We start from the raw sequence: 15946 nt of genomic DNA on the forward strand, positions 1-15946 counted from the left end.
GATCTCAGCTGACAGCTCAGGGCAAACATCCACTAAGGTCAGGAGCTGTAAAGACTTCACTGTGTACCTATGTGTGAACATCCAAACATCAGAGACTGGTTCATGTATCCAGACTCAGCTTAAGTCTCCTCCTCTAAATTTTGACTGAAGCAATGTTTGACTGAACACTTCCTTCATCCACAGAGCAGATGGCACTACCATGGACTCCTCACCCCAATACGGGAGAAGGGTAGAGCAGAGACAGCAAATGTTGCTCACCAACAAGTGAGTAGCACATGCAAGAACATCCTTTCTCTTCCTTGTACCATTTTAAAGAAGTCACTTCTGAATTTTTTTTCATAAGACCTTACACAGGTTAAAACTGATACTGACTACAGTGTGTATCTAGCTCTAACCCCTTCCCCCTTTCCTGTTTTGAAAGCCTGGCTTTTACTTCCAGACAAAGTCCTTTCTTCTTTGCAATGCCCCTGGAGAAACCTGCATGCTCACGGAGTATTTAGGGGTTGACAACAGCAGTTTTTCAGATTTTTAAGGGTCAATATCATTTGAACTATCTTAATCTCACGGGTCCATGAAGCCGGGTTAGAAATGCTGCCTAAACAAGTATTCCATCCACCTTGTCTCAGTCTTGGCTGAAATCCAGAGACAAGGAGGAAAGCAGATGGAGAGAAAAAGACACAGTTAATTAAAGGCCAGGTTCTGAGCATCTCTATCGCCTTCAGGTCATTACAGACATATCTAGGGAACACACTCGATTTCACTGAAAGTTCCTTCTTCCTTTGCTGTCAGCATCTAAGTTTAGTTGGCCTTAAGCCCCTTAGAGCCTCATGAGCTTTCCCTTCACTTCATCAATGAGCAGTTTTCTAGGCATGGGTTAAAGAGCAGGCTGCTGCTTGCATGAGGAGAGTTACTCCAGAAACATCAATGTACCAAACCAACTGGAGGAGCTGCCATGGGCTCAGGGACCATGTCTCCTGATAGTCCTCACCATCACACACAGGCCCCACCATCCTAGTTACTTCTAACATGGGCTGGAGTCCCTCTCCTCAGAGCCCCTTGGTAAGGTACACATCTATATCAAATCAGACAGCAGTGTCTCAATGGGATGACAAAAAACTGCATCTGAAATGAAGCTTGGGAAATTCAAAACTCAAACAGTCCATGTGTCCCACTTTGCAGAAAAAGGTAAGGGTGAACCAGCAATACTGAGAGACCCAGCATGCAGCATAGCTGATGGTAGCTTTCATTTAGATACTGTAAGGCAGATGGATTCCCAGGAGGAGGCACAGGGTTATGCTGCCATGATGGAATTAGCTGCAGAGCAGAGGCAGTGGAGGCAAGAGCAGGGGTTGGATGGGGCACCATAAATGCAAGTGGTCCACATGAAGAATTTGGAAATGTGGGGAAAGGAGACCTGGGGTCATCCCTGAAGGAGAACAAAAGCAGTCTATTTAATTTCCCATATTCATATAGTTTCATACATTTATTCAGCGCCTCCTCAGGATGTGCTGAAACACTCCCCACACATTCTTGATGTAAATACACGACTGTAACAGGGAGGTGTCTCCTAAACCAGGGAAAGCTGGTGCTCCTAACACTGCTTGTGGTTTTAGACTGCCTGCTAAGCTGTGTGATTCTACTCATTTTCTGCAGAGGGAATTAGGTTATTTCCCCTCAGAGTAAACATGGCATTTGCCAGCTATTATATGTGAATTCCAGGATTCTCTGCATTTAATAGATTTTGTATAAATCTATCTGCAGGAAGCAGAGCTAAAGATTTGTTGCTGGATCAACCTGTCAATATTGAAGTGTCTGAAGAGACACTAAATGTACTATAATTGTGCCTAAAAGTCCTCAAGCACAATAAAAGCCTTTCAGGGAGTGATTTAGCTGCTCGCAAACAGTTATGCAGTGCCATCCCATACAACCAAGTAGGGTTTGTAAAACAATCAGGTGGGACTAATAGAGAGGACACGTCGGAGGGTTCTCCGATTTTCCACAACAGAGCTGGAGGCTATGTCAAAGAGCACTAGATGCGTCATATAGCAGATGACTGAATGTCAGTATCTGTAGTGACTGGAGAGACAGGACTTTGGTATCTGTTTGTTTTAATCACCCAGCCCAAACCATGGTAGCTACGGCTTTAGAGTTGATCTCAATCTCCAGCAACATTCAGCTTGATTGCAGAGAGAGCTTTTAAGGACAGTGCCTAGCAAACTGCAGCCTTTTGTGGCTCACAAAACTCTGAAAGCAATTCCAGCATCTTTATGTAGTACCTCATGGCACAGACTGTACTTTACTGTACCTTGTAAAGGTAAAAATCTTGCAGCCCCTGCACTGCTGTTTTTTTGCAGATGTCTTTCCAGTACTAAACTTTATTCACTTAGAAAGTGCAAAGTTCAAGTCTAGCGTCAACCACTTCACAATAGCTTTTGGCTCTTCCCTCTCCTCTGAATACCATTTAAAAGCAGTGTCTATAACATCAATATTTAACCACGAGGCTTGTTCTTTCTCCCAAGGAAGGGGATTGCTGTACACATGGACTAAATCACAGTGCCTAGACAGCTGATGATAATGAAAGCATCATTCAAGATGAGACACTTGATTGCTACTCTAAAGCTTACCAGTGAAAGAAATGTGTAATCTCTCTTTTTCATTTTATTTCAAATGAAGTCGCTTGCTTAAATATTAGTCATCTGGATTTATATGGCTCATTTTTAGAACTGTGTTAGCACCTGGCAATCCAGCCTGAGAAAGCTTCAGGCGATCCCAGTCACAGGCCCATTTGATTTCTTGTTCTTCTTTCTGCAGTGTGTGACAGACTTCTTTTTTTCTGACATGATTTACTTCCCACTTGACAGAGGACAAATGCACTCAGAGCAGCTGCCTGATGGAGAGGAAGCAGGCTGGCAGTGGTGCTCCCTTCCCAGTGCAGCTGGTCAGCAGGGCTAGTCCCTGTGCCAACACTCTGCCACATCTCATCCCCCTCAGGGCAACAGGGTACCCCAGGCACAAGAAAAGAGTGTGACAAAGTACTTTATTTTCTGGCTGTGATACAAAGATCAAGGTAATTTTCCATATTACTTCCCATAACATTTTCCTGAACATTGAAAGAGATTTTTCCTGCTATAAAAACTATCCCTCTCTGCTTTCCCAGCTGTCTTTGTACTACCTTTCCCAAGTGTTTTAATGTTGGTTTTTCTCTGCCTTTGCCTTAATTTTCTGCAGTGTAGCACAAGTACAAAGCATGCTCCTGGCAGAAAAGACACTGAAAAATTTTGCCTGTCCTCTGCCTGACTAAAAGCTCTGCAGAAGCCTTCTTCATGTCTTCTGCACATCTGGAGATGGCGCTGATAAAGACAAACAGCCAGATGATGATACCTAATGATTTATTTTTCCTTGGGGGAAGTGCTGAGGATACTGGATACACTTTGCAACACTGCTCCCAGGAGAGTTTATATAAGCAGGGAGAAGAATTAATAGGCAGCCTTATAGGGAAAGAGGAATTTATGAAAATGCATAAGCATTAAGGAGATTTACTGGAATACCAAACACTCGGGACCCAGTCTGGGTCCCTGAACCCAGTGGGTGCATATAGAACTGGGAAGGTTTCTCTCACTGTGCAGGGACCATGGGGACAGATACCACTCTCCAGAAATTATCTGTATGTCAGGGATCACAGCAATACTGATGTGGAAAGCAGCTGCAGAACCGGCCAGCAGGAACTGAAGGCACCAGGTGTGCTGGGCATGGGGATGTGTGGCTGGAAATAAGTATGAGCTCGGATGCACTGGGTAAGGCTTGGGAGCACTGATTTGTACAAAGAGAAGGAGATGAGTCTTAGCCTGTATGTGCATTAGTGGGAAAACGGCTCACTTGCCATTGACTCCTGACATGCCTCCTATTTTTATAACAGTTGTAAGCAGTTTAAAACCAGGGAGCCTGACTCACTGCTATGGTAAACTGCTCCAGTGTCTTGACAACAGTCAAATGTACTGAATGGTCTAGACAGAGTGTTTGGATTTTTGTCAGCTTATAAATTAATTTGCCATGGAACACCCAGACCTTCAAGCTGCACACCTGGCAAAAAAAGGGGGTCATGCAACTCAAGAGCCAGCAGAGCACTATATCTCTGTAGGAAAGCATTTCCCAGGGCTAGGGGATTAGGGTACCATTTAAAACCAGGGAATCATATATAACGCAATGAAAGGAGGGAATTTCTCTGGCTTTCTTCCAAAAGCCAAGCATTATTCATTGATCAGAAAACAGATTTCCATCTCTACTGAGAACATTTCTTCTTCCATTTGCTAAGTGGAAAATGACAAATGAGCTAGCTGTGCCCTTTTGCACACCCTTCCTCCTGGCTGTCCAGTGTCCCCGTGGCTTTGCCCTCCTTCAGCACACCACAGCTGCACCAGTAGCTACTTACTTGGCACTGCTAGCAACCTCGGGGGCGGTGGAGGTGGCGGAGGCGGTGGTAACAGTGGAGGTGGCCTGCACTGGCAAATTTCCTGGCAGCTCTCTGTAAATTTCTCTGTTACAGGCTTGGAACATGACTTCTGGGGCTCACCCTGAGTGATCTGTGAAGAAAAAAATCATTGCATGAGCAGAAGAACAGTGAAAACTGATGAATGTGTTTTTAGACTTAAGTACCTCAGGGGCACCTCGGACCTGTAAGCGAGAACTGACATAAAGTTCCTAAGATGTCCCTTCCCTACATGGCCACCATTTTATATATATATATATATATATATATATATATATATATATATATACATATATATATATATATATAACACAATATCTTCTTTCCCTCTGTCAAATTTGGTTGAGATTGGCCAGCTGGTTTCTGAGTTATTATGGGGTAAGGAGAAGGCAGGCAGTGGCAGACAATATGATTGCATAAGCCTTCTTTCCTTAGGAAAGCCATCTAGCAGCATGCATTATTCACAGGGTCATTGCTGCAAGCCAAAGAGAGCTAATAAAAATTACAAGACAGTTAGGGTCAGGATTATGTTCATTTTCCTTATGGCAGAACTGCAAGCCAGCGAACATCCCTCCTCTGCTTTGCCAGCCTCACTTGGAAGTTCAGAGAGCATTTCACAGGGTGTTTCACTTCCTGCCATGAGGAGAGGCTACCCACATTTTAATCATCTGTGGACCACAGCAATAACATGGTTTAAATGGAAATGCCACATTGTAGCCTCCTGTGAGACACAGTGTTGGCTGATGATAAAAGTGAAGATGAGGCATTGCAGAACCCAAGTATAAGCATGGCTTGACCATGGGCAATGATTTAGCCATTACTGGTATATGATATATTCAGTAGCTCGATCTAGTCATGACAAGGACTATTTATTAACAACATACTTTTCTTAGCATAGTAGTATTTACATAACTAGGGATTCAAGGATTATTCAGTAAAATTCAGCAATATATAATGCTACAAAATGGAGTCAGTCCCCAAAGAAAAGGAAATTTGCTGAGCATCACAGAAGCTTCTGAGAGGTGTTAACTTCAGAGGTCTCTAAGCCAGCTCTTTTTGAATGATACAATTTCGAAGAGACAAAGCAAAGCCTAAAAGATTAATAAGCATGTTATCTAACAAGCACTTTGTAAGTATTAGGAGACCGCCTGGGACAGACTTGTGTCCTGCTGAAGCTAAGGACAGTTATGCCAGCATATTGTCTTGTACAGTTTGGTCTCAGGCGGGTTATTGTCCTAATAGTTTTAGCCTAACATCATCTTCTTTCATTAGCTTTTTTCCACAACATGTTGGTCATTACAAAGAGGGTATCTCATGCCATGCTTTCTGATCCGTTTTAGGCAGGCTTCTTCTGCCTCTCTGGCAGGGTCACCCAGGGTTTCCTTCTCCCCACTTCTCTCTCCTGCCCAAGTTTTGATTCCCTTCCCCTGCCTGGGGGACACAGTCTGTCTCCTCTCCCCTTTCAACCCTGGCCCCCAGCACAGCCAGCGTGCCTCTTCCACTGCCCACAGCTGAGCACCAAGGGAGCTGCACTGCCCTGCAGGAAAGCTGCATACAGTCATTTCATGTATTTCTGGCCAAAAAGAGAGACGTGGCTAATTAAAACAACATCACTGCACAAAGGACGTGTTCACATGCGTAGGAGGTTTCTAAATGCAGAAAGACGCATTACTCTGGCCTCAGGGAAATGGAGGTAGGGCTTTGTTGATTAAATATTATAGGGAGGGAGGAAAGAATAGAAAAGGCTACATGTATCTAAGTTGGAAGGACGGCTCAGCTCAGCATAAGGCAGAAGGCTCAGTTCTTTAAACAGCTTGTCTAAATCTATTACCAAACACAGGGAAAAACAAATTCAGCACAAGTGCTTTCCAACTTTCCCCTTCGCCATCAGGTAACAGTAAGAGGGTGGTTAAAGACCATCCCAGACAGCTTCCAGGAACTTACACAAACTCTCTGAACATTCTAATGAATCAAAGTGACTTGGCTGCGTAATCCCTCATGACTAGTAATAAATCTGTCTGCTAAGAAGGTTTATTTGTTTTTAAAGTAAGTGATCCCAGGCAGCAGAATATCCTCCACGCTGCTTCAGCTCTTCCAACACTGCTCACATGAGGGTTTGGGGTTCCAGGCATGCTCCCAAGAAGAGCCCTGTGAGAGAAGTGTCCTTCCCGTGCAGTGTTGGGGGCATACCTGGGGTACCTTCCTGTTCAACAGGTGTGACAGGGTTTACTGTGCTGACAGAATGAGGTCAGGCAACACCTCTCCACTGGTGTTGGCAGCTGATTAGGAAGCAGCTATTAACTCCTAGCTACAGCTCCTGTCTCCTGCCTAGGCCCTTGGTTATTGAATGCTGAGTGCTCACTACAACCTTGCAGGAGGCAGTGTGATGGGAGAGGACGGACACAGGGAAGAATAACATTGAGCAGACTTGGAGCCAGCTTCATTTGCAGATCAGGAGCAGCTTTGCATAGGTAAGTCTGAAGACAGTGCTGGTATGGCAAAGCTACATTTACTTATTGCTCTAACTTAGTATCAACCAGAACCAAAGGCTTGCTCTGTCTTTTTTTAGAGCTATTGACTGCTTTTAAATCCCTGGAGGCTCTCCTACCTTAGGCTGGTAATAGAGTGTCCTCAGAAAATAGTGGTTAATTTTCTCAATTACTTTACAGACAAGATTAACCCTATCATGGCCAGTCACTTGCTGCAACTGATCCTGCCTACTTTAAAAATATTTCAGGGGGGGAAAAAAAAAAAGTAAAAAAAAAAGGGAAAAGTTGCTTTGTTCCTCAACACTTTAGCCCGAACCTCTATGAAAATTTCCCATGATCATTTTTAAATAGTCAGGAAAGAACTGACAATTAGAAGCATGGACTTTATCACCTATTTGTTTCCCTTCTCCTGTCACTGGGTGAAATGTGTGGTTGTTAGAAGACAGAACTAGGAACATAAATATTATCTTGACAGGGGTTTGTCTTAAAGGCTTAGTTTTAAAATGAAAGATATTTTAAGTTGGTTGAAACCTGCCAGGAAAAGGAAAGACCCAAATTGAGATTGAGGGCCTCAGGGAGGAGAGAAATAGTCACGGACTGCAGCGGGAGGACAGAATAGTAACAGTAATATAAAGCAGCAGATAACAGTAGCAAGATGGAATCAGGGAAAAAAGGAAGGCATTTGGCTCCTTTTCAAGGAAAAAATATCCCCCTGTTGATGTCTATTAGTCTTCTTATGAAAGAAATGAAGGCTATTAGTTGTGTCTTCTAAAGGTAAGCAGAAAAAAATCACTAGAAAATATGCTTTAGGGAACAATCTTGCTCTGGCAGGAGATGATGAAATAATACTCCATTGTTTCTTTCTTACTGTCTGCAATTCAAGATAAGCTGCCTTTACAGCATGTGGCAGGAAAAGAAAACCATTTTGAAAGAGCCACACCTTTCTATGGCCAGGTCATGTAAATGAATCTGGCCTCAAACTTTACTGATTATTTGTTCTGGCAGACTTCCATGGCCCCAGAATGGCTTTGGAAGACTTTTGCAGGTCGGGTGTAACTGGAAACCACCAGGCTGCCAGGCAGTTTGTGGCACAGTGGTTGCCTTGGCAAGGGATCACCATTGTAGAAGGATCCACAGGGCTTGCTCCCTAGCTCTTCCAGCCATTCCTCCAGGTCCTGGAGGTGTCATGAACACGTTTTCTTGGCTTATCTGAAGCCTGGTTGCTTGTTTGGCACGAGGCTTTCTTAACACATTGAGCAGCTGGCCAATCTATGCATATGCTGCCTGGACTTCAAGCTGATGCATTTTTTTTCCCTGCTCTGAAAATACTTTTCGGTAGAGTTCACTTTATGGATTTGTGCATTCAATGTGAACATGTTTTAAAAAAAGGACAAGTGTTTTAAAATACTTATGGAAATGAAAATCTGATCCACAAATGTCCAGGGAAGAACAAACAGAAAGTGGTAACTGGTGGTTTCCTTTTGCAGTCTCTGTCGAAGTTTGTGCCTGATGAATATTTCTCTTTAATCCAATATTTCTTTTAGAAACAGCGATCCTAGTCCTGCTTTGCATACAGTGGAAGAATAAATCTGCATGTGGTCAGAACTGTTTAGTATTTCAGTAGAGTCCCATGGGGTTGCAGCAGTCCAGAAGCACGTTCTACAGAGTGGGATGGGAAAAGAGGATTAATACAGTCCCTGGAGGGTGGCCTTCTTGGACTTTTTTAATCAGGTAAAAGGAGGAAAGCTTTAACGGAAAAGTGCAGTTGACTGAAAAGGCACAGAGACCTCTAAAAGCCTGCTGATATGGCAAGAGCTTTGTCTCTTGGAAGCAGTCTATAGAGATGAGATGAGATCTCAACACCGCTGCATAAATCCCAGGACAGCTCTGTGCAATTTACATCAGTTAATCCAGATTCATGTTTACAAAACCAGAAAAAAAGTGTCCCTGCTATTTATCATGACCCTTTCTGCTCCTTTTTTAAAATTATGTCAAAAGCCTCTGACAGAATCATCCCTCTTGTCACAGAACTGGCTACCACACTAATAAGAAAAGATTGTGGCTTTTGTTTTGGTTTTGTTTTTAGTAAGATAAATGCTTCTCCTTTGATTAGCATCTGACTGATTCTCTTAAGTGTCTCAAGGCAGGGCCTAAGGAGGGAATGCTGAGGTGGGAGGGAAGGCTCTGCCACACTAAGTCGTTGTGGGGACAAATGATGAAGAGGGGCTGGGGGATGTGAGAAAACATGACTGCTGCTATAGATGGAACAGGGGCAGGAGAGCAACGATGCAACATTACAGAATTAGTCAAGGAGAGAATGGCTTGTGAGACTGAAGATAAGAGCAAGGATTATGACTCAACATAGGGAAGAGAATCATGGGAGGAGTTCAACGATGGAGTTTCAGTCACAGGAAGGATGGAAGGCTGGCATGCCAGTGAGCATTCCATACCTGCGCTTCCCATTGGAACCTACTGATGAGAGTCCTAGATAAAGCCTAGTTTTGGGCAAAGTGGAAAAAAGCTTGAGTATGAGCAGGCTTATTGTTTGTTTTTCCACTGAACAGCAAGCAATGGCACAAGTATAGTTGATGAATGGGACATTCATCCAAATTCCAAATTATTGCAAGGAAAGGCTGGTGGGCTCCTTGGCTTTTGTATTTCTCAGAGCCTGTTTCAATTTTTATAAATGTAATTGTTTTTGAAAAATTGTTTTAGATCATGTGAGTAGTTTGCCAGTAAGCTGTTTATCCTAGGTTTTTTTTCTCTGTTCAATTGTGAATTGCTCAATAGGAGAGAGCTTGCAGGAGGCATCTCTTTTCACCTAACGGTGCTTCCCTGAAAAATTCAGTTATAGTTTAACTTAAGATTAGCTACCTAAACACTTGAGGAGGACAGCAGGAAGGTAGTGCTGGCAGAAGTTTTTATGACAGGACATTGGTTTAAAGGTTGTTTTTGTTGTATTTCTGTTCATTTTAATCCACAAGGAGCACAAGTCCTCTTTGTCATTCATGGCAAGAGACAAGATGCTAAAACAAACATCTCTCTTTAATCTCTTGGGAGTCACTAAGTTTAGATCAGGGAGTAAGGGATGTGGAGTCTCCACTTTGTTTTTCCAAGAAAGAAACTGTAATTGGTCTGTTCTTGAACGGCACTTGGCTGGCTCATCAATCACTTCTCTGAAGACATATATTATAAATAAACTTTAAAATATCGAAGTGACGCATTTGAGCTGAGCTTTGCTGCTGTTCCGATTCTCCAAACTGGATGGGCGCTCTCCCTCACTGTGTACCAATTTCTCCCAGTCTCTCATGCTGGCCACCCACATTACAATCAAGGTCACACAACACCACAGCGTCGGAGTTGGCAAAAGCTGATTCAGCCCTTTACCCAGAAAATCCTCAATTCAATTCGCAATCAATACCGAAAACCCACGGCAAGGCACGAACGACCGCCGGGGCTCCCGCTCCGCCGCTGCCTCTTTCCGTGCAGCTTGCCACCTACAGCAAAATGCGCTTCCCAACCCTCTGGCCGCCGGCGCGCCGAAGAAACTCAACTCCATCCTGCTGGGACCGAGCACTCTCGGACCGAGTTCAGCGCTCCGGGGCTGGCACCGGCCGCCCGTCCCGCACACCCGCCGTCCCGCAGCGCCCAGCAAGGGGGGCCCTCGCCGGGGACAGCAACAGCTCCCCCGGCTTTGGGGCCGCCTGCGCGACCACCGCCCCGCCACGGCCTCCTCCCCGCAGTGCCGGGGGTGCCGGAGGGGCTCTGCCCGCGCCCCCGCTTTTCCCCCGCCCCGGCCCCGCCGCCCCCCGCGCCCCGCAGCTGCGAGCGGGCTCGGGCGGCCCTACCTGGAGGGACCCCCAGAGCGGGTGGAGGGCACAGTGCAGCAGCAGGGAGGGCCAGCAGTAGCGGAGCAGCCCCAGCAGCTGCCGGAGCAGCATCCCTCCTGGGCGGACGGGCGGGGGCGCGGGCTCCGGGCGACCTGGGGAGGGAGCAGAGCGAGCCGGCTGCAGAGGCGTTGGCTTGCACCCATCCCCGGAGCGCGACTGTCCCAACTTTAATTCTGGAGGGGAGGGAGGGAAGGCGGGAGGGAAGGAGGGGGGGAGGGAGGCAGGGAGATGGGCGGGTGGGGAGGGGAAAGAGTGGTCGGGAAAACCCTAGAGCCCTGCAAGTCCCGGCTCCCTCAGCAGGGAGACGCGCCTCCACCCCCGCCGTGCCCGCCTCCCTCCCCGCCCGCCCCGCCGGCTTCCCCTTCCCGGGATGCTCCGGCTGTCGCCGCCAGCAGCCGCTCCGTGCCGGGGGCTTCCCGGCCGGCGCTCACCGCTGAGCTCGGGGCTCCCGCACACACGGGAGGGGAGCGGGCGGCGGGAAAAGTTTGGAGCCGGGCGCGGGAAAACAGAGGCAGAGCCGGGGCCGGAGCCGGAGGGGAGAGGCGGGGAGAGCGGCGCGACCGCGCAGCCCGGGCGTTGCATCTCCCCCTAGCCCGCCGCCGCTGCTGCAGTGATTTTTCAAGCCCATCGAGGCAGTCCCTTCCGCGCACGGCTCCTTTCGCCTCTCCGTCGCCGCCCGGGCTCCTCCCGGCGGCCGATGCCCTCCGCTGAGCCCCGGCGGGGCGGCCCCGGGCGGCTCGGGGAGCTGCGGGAGCGAGAAGCGCCGCACCCGCCCCCGCGCCCTCCCCAGAGCGGGACCCACCCGAAAGGGAAGCGCGGGATGAACCCTCAGTCCCCTCCTGGAGGAGCCCCATCCCGAATTGCGGCCAGGAGGTTTTGGGGTTGGTGGTTGTCGTTGTTCACCCCTTCTCTCATGAGTGATGCAAGGGCTTGTCCTGTGACAGGAGGGACATGGGGCTGGGTCGGCCCGGTGTCTCTGGGATGTAATAGGGGAGATGCTTCATGGCATTTGTGGGTCTGTGTTCTAACAAAACACGTGAAAATGTGTAACAGTGCATGAGGGGAAGTGGATAGACCACCCCCCAATATCAAGGCACCACAGTGCGGCTTCCCCGCAGGAAGGAAAGAGTAGAAAATCTAGGATGAAGGTGGTTTTGCTTCCGTCTTTAGTGAAGCACTAAAAGCAAAACAGCTGTTTTGTGAATGGTGGCTATTACTGAAAGTTGGGCCTTGTGGGTATCAAAATGGTCATAAAACATTTGTTGTTGGGTTCATGACACAGGGATCCTGTTTTTAATTAAATTTTAATAGTTTCAAATGCAGTAAGCACATGGGTTTGAACAAAATACTAGTTCCAAGGTTCACATTTCATATTGAGAGATGAATGAATTTGAGGATACGGACTTCAGTTTTTCTTTGTATTTCTTCCACTCACTCAAGTTTCATCATCAGTTTCATAAAAATCTATTCAGAGAAGCAGGAATGGAAATACATTAACCTCTGAACTGATACACAGCTAAAATTCTTTTTTCGTACCACTGTTACATTCATTTCATGTCCATTCATTTCAGCCCCGACAGGCACTGTTTTAAATGTCAGGACTATCAGACCCAGCAGCATTTTTCAAATGAGAACAGCACACTGGAATTTAATGGTGTTACACCTGAGTTGAGGTAGAGTCATTGAACCTAGGCATCTATTTGTAAATCCCTGTCTCGTGGCTTTATAAGAGCAGAATTCAGAGCAGCAGAGACATTATGATCTTGGATATAGGCAGTAATTGTACAGCAAATAAATTTTCTGTAATGATGCTGAAAAAGATGGCGTCCTTTTCTGTAAGCCTACTGTGTCATACGCAGAGCTTAATATATTGTGCTCATTCAATTATAGTTTTAGTGAGCTGGAGTCACAAGAGATAGCAAAGCTTTTCAGGCTTTCTGGTGATTTCCTGAAGGTATTTCAGCACTTGGTCACAGTACAGAACATAATAAATTGCACCATCTGTATCCATAGTTCTTGGTTCCTGACAGAATGAGAGATAAGGCTTTAGGCATTGTATGCCAAAAAAATACAACACAGATTTATTTTCTTTCAGTATTTACAATGCCTTAATGTCTGAAGAACTGTGGATTTTCCTGCCATTAGCGGTTGCCCAAGTAGCTGTCTCAAAGCGCTGTTCCTGCGGTTCAAAGACAACCCAGGGAACTGAGGAGACAGAGCCAAACTCAACCCACAGTTGCACGGAAGCAAGAGCAATCAGGGATATTGTTCTGAAACAAACAAGAGCAGAGTTTGGCCCAGGTAATCAGCATCTTTTCTGTCTCACACTGGTAATTGACAGTTCCCCTGGGAAAATGATTGGGCTGCAAATATATTAAATCCAGCCTCTGGACCCAGTCATATGGTGCACACAGAAGCATATTTCCCATTAGTCTGAATGGCTGAAGAAAGGGCTGAATATGTGTCCTGTTCTTGTCCATGTGATACCAGTCCTTTTCATTAATTACTTCAGCTTCTCTGTAGTTTCTAGGGAGAGAAAATAGAGTCCAGGAATTTTTTCACCCTTATAAGGAAGATAAATGATATAATGCTTGCAAGGCTGTAGGCCCTGAATCAATGGCAGGCTTGGAATATGTTTTGCTTAATAACGCATTAGGTATTTTGTAGCACCAGGACTGGTATGTGGAGGAGCACGATGTTTGTCTGCAGCAGTCCCACTACTGAAGTGTGGAGAAGGAAAATGGCTAGGGCTACCATCCCAGAACCATAAACAGGATTTCCTGGGGTGTAGTCCCACTAGTACCAACTTCCTCTGCTACCTTGGGCATGTTTTTAAAATTACTTTTACCAGATCCCCTCCCTGTCAAAATAGCACAACAGGGTCCAGCTACCTGAAATTCTTACTGTGTTTGGTGGGAAAGGCAGTAATCCTGTCCTCCAAAATGTTTAGCTCATCACAGAAACATGGAACAGTACCAGATCCTTTGCTGGTGTGATCAGCAAAGGTCCATGTTCTGGTTCAGTGCTCTGGAGATGGAAAGTGATTTATAAGTGTTACAGCTCAAGATAATAACTTAAACTATTTTTAAAGGGTGTCCTTTTTTTTTTTTTTTAAATTTATTTTTGTTGGTTTTGTTTTCAGAAAAAGCACAAACAGCATCATTCAAGCAGTTTCTTGAAAAAATTAAGTCAAATATTAATACTCAATGGAATGATGACAATTACTCTTTTTTTCCTTTTCATCTTCGGTCTGATTACCAAGGAAGAATATTTATCTTATTTGCTTTATGCTTTTATTTTTTAAACAATTGCTGACAATCAAAGAAATCGTGATTAACACTCCAATGCAGCAACTACTCTGGAGACATCAGTAAAGATTGCAACACTGATTAGCTGTAGAAATATTATCATATTCCTTTAATCTAAGTAGCCATAATGGTTATAATGGACTTTAAGAGGCTATTTATTTTTGTCTGTATTGATGGAGTTCACAACATAAATTCAAATGTTCAGAGAGCACAGTAGAAGGTTCTCTTTGATGTTGACTTGTCAAAACTTTATTAAAATCAATAGATATTCCCCAGTCTGACTTTAGGCAAGTTTTGTTCCTCTGTCTTCAGAGACATCAGAGGTGTTTTAGCTGAAGCCAGTAGCAGAGGAAGCAAAGGCAACCTCTCCTCAGGCTCTGTGGTCAGTCTGGCCTAGGAAGAATCCACTTAAGCTTTTTTTACTAATGACATTTCTGGATGCAGGTCAATGAACTCAAGAAGAGTGTCCAACCTGGTGAAATGCTACAAAACAGAAACAGCACTGACTTTTCTAAGCCTTCCTTAGCCTGGCATGGTCTGTCCCAGATTAATTTTTGGGTTTGAGTCTAGAAAAACATCAGCAAGCAGGTAAATGTACAGCATGACTTTTGCTTGCACTGAAAATATTTTTGTTGCTATTTTTAAAAGATATTTTTACTACTCCATATTTCTAAAGCAGTGCTTTCAACATGTGGAAAGAAAATTTACTGGTTTTGGATTTAAAGTTTCTGCCTAGAAATCCACAATTTATTGGGATGTTTTTAGAAGATCAGAAATCAATAAAGGTCACTGCAGCAGAAACAGTGGAGGAAATTTAATTTTTTCAAATAACATGATCTCTTCCCAGGGAGGGGAGAGAATTCTTCTTGATGATCCCAATTACTTAATAAAACTGAGGACCATACAAGTAACAGATTTGATTTTTGGAAGATTTGGTTATTTAATTGTTCAATATTTCCAACTTGTGGGAAAAGATTCCCAACTTTGAGCATATCTCAAATACATTTGTATAACAAATGATTCTTTCATTTTCATGATATTTGAGTTTTGGAAATGAGTTTTAAGTTTCATAAGTTATCTGAATTTCAAAAAGTGCTCTTTCTCTCAGATAAATCCAGGCTATTGCACTGCATATGGAAAACAATGTCAGGGTGCCTCCTTTTCATTGATATAGGTCAGGAATACTGTAGTCAGAATCAATGTCTCCATGTCAAATTAGGTGAGGAGTGAATAGGACCAACAGGGAAAGTTGAATGTAATCTTTAGCTTGTACTCCCTCACCTGAAATTACAAGACACAGTAGATTTTTATTCATGACCAAAAAAGCTGTGGCTATACATCATACAAGCCTGTTCTTGTATTTTCAGTTTTCTGGCTCCGAGATGCTGCTTTCAGTGATAAACAGGCCTCCTGCTTACTCAGGCTTACTGAATAGTTTCTCACATTTTGTTCTCTTCACAAATGGATTTGCTCAGCAGTATCCCTGCTCTTTGTTTATAAATATAAAGGTAAAATGTGTGGGATTAGTTATCAAACTGTCCAGAAAAATCCTAGATGTAAGGAAGAGATTGTATGCCCCAAATACATCCCTTTTTCAGCTTTATCAATTGTTCATACAACACATTACTTCTTACATATATTACATTTTCAATCCCCTGTGACTTTACAAAGAAATCTCTACATGCTGAGTGAACAGCAGGTTGCAGCAATCACTTAAGTGCTATATCACTTTTTCTCTTGTACATTGATGCTTAAGTCTCAAAAATTAAATAC

At 44.6% G+C, this 15946-nt stretch overlaps 1 protein-coding gene across 3 annotated transcripts in view; it reads right to left on the reverse strand.

Moving 5' to 3' along the window:
• PRIMA1 (proline rich membrane anchor 1) overlaps positions 1–11067 on the reverse strand; it is a 50836-nt gene extending 39769 nt beyond the window's left edge. For all 3 annotated transcript variants that reach the window (XM_066188713.1, XM_066188715.1, XM_066188716.1), the window contains exons 1-2: positions 10824–11067; positions 4430–4580 (exon numbers count right to left, since the gene is read on the reverse strand). In XM_066188713.1, the coding sequence (XP_066044810.1) occupies positions 4430–4580; positions 10824–10916 (244 nt within the window). In that variant the 5' untranslated portion in view covers positions 10917–11067. The remainder of the gene's footprint in view (positions 1–4429; positions 4581–10823) is intronic.
• Positions 11068–15946: the final 4879 nt, after the last annotated feature.

Source organism: Chamaea fasciata, unplaced genomic scaffold, assembly GCF_029207755.1.
Source record: "Chamaea fasciata isolate MVZ Bird 193981 ecotype frontalis unplaced genomic scaffold, bChaFas1.0.hap1 SCAF_7, whole genome shotgun sequence".
NCBI lineage: Eukaryota > Metazoa > Chordata > Aves > Passeriformes > Sylviidae > Chamaea > Chamaea fasciata.